Source organism: Trematomus bernacchii, unplaced genomic scaffold, assembly GCF_902827165.1.
Source record: "Trematomus bernacchii unplaced genomic scaffold, fTreBer1.1, whole genome shotgun sequence".
NCBI lineage: Eukaryota > Metazoa > Chordata > Actinopteri > Perciformes > Nototheniidae > Trematomus > Trematomus bernacchii.
Genome location: NW_022987858.1, coordinates 70,449 through 77,518, shown reverse-complemented (window position 1 = coordinate 77,518; position 7,070 = coordinate 70,449). Strand labels below are relative to the sequence as shown.

The following is a 7,070-nucleotide window of genomic DNA, read 5'->3' as shown; positions in this document are numbered from 1 at the left end:
GGCTAAATCAGTCTCTTTAGTCATGAACAAAAACATCAACATATTTCAACTAAGGTGAAGAGGAGTGATAGAGTGTATTATGTACCAAGAATCAGTCTGCAATTTACATAGAGTTGACAATTACATGTTGAACCTCATGGAACAAGTCCATAAAAAAAAAAAAAAAAAAAAAAGGGCTAATTGAGTATAGTGCTGAAAAGCTTTGAATCCATTCTCTTCATTGTTCAGCCATAATATTCTTTGGACAATTACTGAGTTTAGCCTTGACCTGCTTGAATACAGAATAAAAATACTTACATGATAAGCATTAACTGTTAAGAGTTCTTGATTGGAAATTTGAACAAAAAGTTGAATGTAATCATATTGCTTTCAAAGATTTAGTGTGATCAATATTTCTGGGAAAAAAAAAAGTTCATGACATTGAATAGACCTGGAAATGTTCAAACTCAATAATTTGAGAACTTCAATTAAGTAGTTCGGAAACATTTTTTTTATTGGCCACATACAATCTGAAATGCAAAGAGAACCAAGAATAAAAAACAAATTCAGATTGAAGAAACCAGTCAGCTAAATGGATCCATTCCTGTTGGGAGAACAACGTTTAATATAGCCGTTCAGAATAAATGTATATTGCAATACGAAACCCTTACCTTCAGGAATTCACATCTGTGATGGTAAATGGCCCAATGACTGCTTTTTGCACCATTCCATGTTTCTCTGCAAACATATATATTTTAGTACAAGTCAACCAAACAAGTGTAATACAGCAGAAGTTGTGTACATACCCGACGCAACACTCCTCTGCCTCCTTGACTTGCATTTCGATTCACAGCAGTCACAAAGACTGCTCTGGGCCAAGTTGTCCAGCAACTCCCAACTGAGTTCATGAAGATTGGATGAAAAGATAATTAAAATGCATCTCAACTCTTCCAAATAAAGATTCCACAAAGTTTGAATAGTTATGAATGGGATCCATCTGTATCTTCAGTAGACTGGGCTTAAGCTGAATAAGTCATCTCATGTAAAACAAATTAACCTACAATTCAAATATATTAAAAGTAATATTTTTACCCATGCCCTTCGACAAAGTGGCAGGCTTTCTTAGTGCTGTCAAGACCATTGGGATCCCAAGCCAAAAGTTTGCAGTGGATAAAGACCTGTTGAGTAGAGGGAAAATATAGGCGTCATGGCATAAATTAATCTCAGTTTCCAAAATAAAGCCTTGAATCTGAAAAAAAATGTAAAGGCCAATTTACCTCTTCTCCCATAGCAAACGTAAAGGTCTGAAGTGATAGGCGGATCTCCGATGACTTTTGCCTTGGTTCAAACTTTGATCGTGACGACACACTTTCCAAAAGACATCTGTTGGGTTAAAGAAAATGTATTAGCATTACTACCAAGGTTTCGACCAAAATACGTTTTTTTTTAAATCAATGCTCATTGCCATGAGTACCCTTTATTGGAGATTATAGGGTACATGGTGCTTTCAGGGTAAAGCTCTCGTGTGGTAGCTGCTACACATTCCTCAAGAAGCAGCAGCAAGGGCTGATGGGTCTCCTGCACCACACTAGCCATGATGGGGATGATGGAGCCCAGAGGAAAGCGTGTAGATTCAGCAGGGCCTGAGAAGTCGTCTAGGGCAGTAAACAGGAGAAGAGTCAGTAAGTTACAAAAGTCAGGGAGAGCTGCCGTTAGTAGAGAGTATCTCATGTTGTTTACCCACCATTCATGAGGCCAATGTTAAACTGCAGATCTCCTAGACCAGTGGTTCTCAACTGGTGGGTCGCGACCCAAAAGTGGGTCGCGGACCCGTTTCGAGTGGGTCGCGGATGTGTGAGTGAAGAAAAAGAATTGGAAAAAAAAAAAAATTGGAATTTTTTTTTTTTTTTTTGGAAAAAGTCAAACTTTTATTTTGAAGGCCCGATTTTCTTCTCAGAGTGTACCAGAATGCGTAGTTTATGTTAGTATTTCTAAAAATCTCCTGGGGAAAAATCCCCCCAGACCCCCCTGCTGGGGTTGGGTTTCAGCATGTGTGCCTTTTTATATAGTTCAGCTTTAATTCCATCATCTCATTAAACCTTTTTTAAAAGCATACTTTAGTTCTGTGAAGGGATATAAGGGATATATGCACTGTACTTCACTTTTATTAATATTGTATGCTCAAAAGCGTATATATATTACAGCACGATTTTTTGTTGAATAGATTTGAGTGCTTCAAAATGTTGGGTCGCGATGTATTGACCAAGTAAAAAGTGGGTCCCGAGGCCTGACCAGTTGAGAACCACTGTCCTAGACTGTAGGTTTTAAACACCGGGTCATAGATCGCAGCATACCAGTCTTTGGGCCTGCACAAAATAAAGCAGAATGATACAGAAAATGCTGCAAAGTTGTTTACTCACATTTGCTTTAAGCTCATTTAGTGGGAATGCTGATAGCGCATTCCAACTACTTGTTCTACGGACCAATTCTTTATTATTATTCCGCCAGGTTATTTTGCTGCTCTTCTGCTCCCACATCGCAGGAACTCCGTTGAAACAAAACGTTCAGCTCGGTCGGGAATCGATTGCCATTACTTTTCTCATTCATAATTCCCGAGATACATCCCATAATTCATCACATTTTTAACATGGAAGTCAATGGAGAAACTATTCAGACTTGAAAAATCATCATGCCACTTCAACTGCTCCTTCATACTTTCACTCAGAAACCTCATTCCAACTTTAAAATGTTACACATGAAAACATCTCGTATCTTGAAAAATGAAAAATAATTAAACAAAATGCATGAGGGCATGAAGTGACAAACTTTCAACATGTCTCCATTAAAGCCCATTGTAAATTCAAGCTCATCTTTCCTCACAGCAGCAGCCGCACACCTTTAGTTAATCTGCCCAAAATGCCACATTATTGACCCGAAAGTACACAAAAAGCACACTTCAGATGCTAAGGGTTCTTGAGATGCTTCACGTGTTGAAATTTCACCGATATCTGTTACGGTTCTTCAACAAAACGTTCACATGTAAGAGGTTTATCCCTCATTCAGTACAATGGAAAGGCTCTCCTCTCACTGATTACTGCACATCACCATGGAAACCTTTGATCTCTGGGCTCAAGGACAGGTGTTTCATAACGTTGTTAGCTCAAACATAAACACCTGTGTGACGGAACATGATGATGTCATAACTCCAATTGACATGCTCAGAACGCCACCAAACATCACATGATGGTTAACACTGTGGCCCTGAACAGCTCTACATCAAATCTGATGTTGGGTAATGTGGTGTTACTATGGCAACGCATCCCTCACCATAAAATACGATGTCACTGTAACTCCAATGGACACGGTCCAATCGTCCCCCAATCTTCAGTTGTATATCACCGGTCCATGGCTCAACAGCTCTATGTCAAATCTGAGATCTCACCATATGTCGTTTCCATGGAAACGCATCCCTCGCCATAAAACACGATGTTGTCGTAACCGATATGAAAATGGCCAAAACACCAGACTTCAGGTGACAGTTAATGGTCCAGCCCTCAACATGTCTTTGTACCATTAGTGAATTTTCCTCAAAATCTGTTGCCATGGCAACGCATCCCTTGCAATAAAACACGATATTGCTATAACTCCTATGAAAATTGTCAAAAAGTGCTAAAACTTCACATGTGTGGTAACAGTCCAGCCATGAAGACATCTACGGGACAGTTGAGAGATTTTTACAAATGCCGTTGCCATGGCAACACAATGCTCGCCATGAAACATGGTTCTCAACTTCAGTGAAAATGCTCCAAACTTCACAGGTTTGGTAACGATGAAGCATTCCACATATCTAAGCGTATTATGGGGTGTCATCAAATACCGTTGCCATGGTGACAGATCATTCGCCATAAAGTTAGTTCAATAGTTTGCAGTGCAAATATTCTGCTGCTTTTCCACTTTCTTTTCTTATCACACATTCAAGCCCCCAGTGTTCATGTATCATTTCAATCTAAATTCTTCACTTTCTTCTTACACATTACATTTCAGCATAGCAATTCAGCGTCAGCTTTTTAGCATAAAGTATTCCCACTAGCAATTTCTTCAGGAATTGCATTCTCTAGTTATGAACCGTTACTCCTATGCTAAAAGACAGTCCAAAATAAGTAGACATTAACTACTTCCTCCAAAATGCAAAACACTAGAGTGAACTTAAATGTATGATGTTCAATATGGGAAAAACTCAATTGACAATGAATTCGGAAAAACACAATGTACCTTAGGGCAGTGGTTCCCAAACTGTGTGCCGCGGCACACTGGTGTGCCGTGAGGCAAGTCCGGGTGTGCCGTGGGATTTTGTGACAACCATACGTTATTATTGCAATATACAACTACACAAAAATAATTATTTTTTAATTTACTATATCAGTATGCACTCATTTCATAATACAGAGGCAAACTCTATACCTAAAAACAATTCTTTTTAAAAAAAATCCTCACGGAACCCCATATTTCGCAGGTAACGCAGTTGCAGGTGGGAATTATACGACCGTGACACATCGAAGGCTGAAGGACAACATTAAAACAGAGAAACACGCAAGAGGGAAAATGGAGCGCTTTCTTTTGCGGAGCAAACCACCAACCACCAGTGCAGACTGCCGACAACCCACCACCAAAAGAGGAAAGAAACTGTCAGCAGACAGTATCATGACAGTTACCTGTCTTATGGCTTCAGTTGGACCGGGGATGTCAACAATCCTCAGCCCGAGTGCGTCGTCTGTCGGGAGAAGTTAGCTAATGCGAACATGGTTCCAAGCAAGCTGAAGAGGCACTTGGAAACCAAACATCCCTTCCATGTTCAGAGAAACTTGGCCTACTTCAAAAGAGCGCGGGATCTGAACCAGAGGCAGCAAGACCGTTTGTTGGATTGTGTGAAAGTGTCTGAAAAGGCAATGGAGGCTAGTTACATGCTAGCGGAGCTCATTGCAAAGCAGAAGAAACCTCACACAATAGCGGAGACACTCATCCTCCCCGCTTGCAAAAAAATTGTAGGTATCATGCTGGGTCCAGATGCTGCAAATGAGCTATCCAAAGTGCCGTCGTCTGATAATACAATCAAAAGAAGAATCGACGACATGTCAGAAGACATTGAGCAACATTTGACAGAGAAACTGCAGGCGAGCGGCAGATTTTCCCTACAAATAGACGAATCTACTGACATAAGTGGGGCTGCCCAACTTCTGGCAAACGTCAGATATGTTGATGCTGACTCTATCAAAGAGACGTTTTTCTTCTGCAAAGAAATGGAAAGCCATACTACGGGACAAGAAATATTCAGGGTAACTAATAACTATTTAAAAGGGCCACCAAGGATTAAAAAAATCTGCGCGCCCCGACAGGCACATGTATCTCACTAATTTGTAAGTCAGCAAAAATATTTACAATAGCACATGTTTCAATGCTGATTGCTGAAACGTTACATTTATAATTTCTGAAATATTTCGTTAATAAATATTTAATGAGTAATATAGTTGTCTTTGTCACATTTTATTTGGCATTAGTAAATAATTATGCACATTTACAGATATTTTACATGATATGAGTGATAACACGTGTTATAAGGGCTATTTTGCACAATAGGTGTGCCTTGAGATTTTTACTTGTCGTTTGGTGTGCCTTGGGCACAAAAAGTTTGGGAACCACTGCCTTAGGGATTGCTCTCAGTAAATGGGTACATTTTTTGTTGAGAATACTTCAATAGATAAAGCTAATTTGGGAATAGAACAGAAACAGGCTGTAGATTCCCTAAATCAGTCTCCCATTCATTGTCTATATAGCAGCTTCAGACTTTATACCTGATGACATCACAAGTTTGAGACGGACTTCCATGGTTGGTGGCTTAGAGAGGAAGAAGCTTATTATCAAATTGAACTTTCCCAGGACATGAAAATGTCACATTGGAAATGTTAGATAAGGGTGGTGTCACCCTTTAGCACCTTATGTTGTAGTTGGTATGAACACTAACCTCTCATATGCACAGACAACTGGGTGAGTGAAGGCCAAATTGTAAGAATCCGCAGAAGCAACGTAGGTCAGATCATTGCTGTACACCAGGGCATCCCCGGTGACCTGTTAGAGACAAAGATCCCCCTGAGAGAGCTGTAGGAAATATAGCAGACTCACAGCTTGCAGGTTTAAAATATATATACACATACCAGTCTCCTAAAGTTACAGTCAGTGAGATCCACATAGAAGTAGGCCTCTCCTGCTGAGAAGCTGGTTGGGAAACAGCTACCCAGACGGAGAAGCGACGTGTCGGCCTGGGGTCGGCTTTCTGTCCACATCAGCGTCACAAAATCTGGCCCACAGTCTACTTTCATGTCTGCAACACAAATAAATTAAGTTAAGAATCAACTATTTGAGTCAAGGATAATAACATTACTTTAATTGTGTCCAGTCTTACCTGCATATACCACCATGGCAGCTGCCAGGCTCAGAAGCAGTGCACCTTGACAAAATGAAACCATCATGACTGAATGCTTGCTACTGACACAGTGCATGTTCTTATACCTTGTTCCTGAGAGGCATTAATCAAGATAACGTCTTTCACCTGGTGCCTGTCAACAGTCCCAGCTGCAGCAGCTAGCACACTGATTACAGCATGGGGAGCATCCAATCACATTAGTCCTTACACCCAATTCATTTGTATTCAGCTTCATCAGCAGCACAAAATCACAATTTGTTAATCAATTTATTATCCTGTATGACTACCTGAAATTCTTATTTAAAACACTTTAAGGATGATAGTGCATGGGTTGTCTTACTGATGTTTTGATTTAGTTTTGCTGTTATATATATCAACATTAATATATGTATACGTTGGGATTCTTTGTTCAACGTCAAGTCATGTAAGAAAAAGTTTTCATTGAGAATTAAAAGGTGAGTCATTTCTAAACAAATCATTTGGGGGAAGGTAGTATTCCTTTATCAGATGTCCTGTCCCATTCAAATGTGTTATTTGTATATCTTTGACCTAATGGAAACTCAAGGTAAGGGAAAAAGGTACATTTCAGTTCATTCAAGTTGTATACAGTGTG

The 7,070-nt window shown here is 39.8% G+C and overlaps 1 protein-coding gene across 1 annotated transcript; it reads right to left on the bottom strand.

The window, feature by feature from the left end:
- Positions 1–452: 452 nt before the first annotated feature.
- On the bottom strand, positions 453–6,548 carry LOC117469125 (zona pellucida sperm-binding protein 3-like). The gene is made up of 11 exons (XM_034113504.1): positions 6,437–6,548; positions 6,189–6,355; positions 5,999–6,102; positions 2,296–2,345; positions 1,724–1,762; positions 1,454–1,634; positions 1,257–1,362; positions 1,072–1,157; positions 786–877; positions 651–717; positions 453–583 (listed from the first exon to the last, which is right to left on the bottom strand). Exons 1-10 carry the CDS (start codon positions 6,531–6,533, stop codon positions 653–655), a joined length of 987 nt encoding a protein of 328 aa, XP_033969395.1. The 5' UTR covers positions 6,534–6,548; the 3' UTR covers positions 453–583; positions 651–652.
- Between the last annotated feature and the right edge of the window lie 522 nt (positions 6,549–7,070).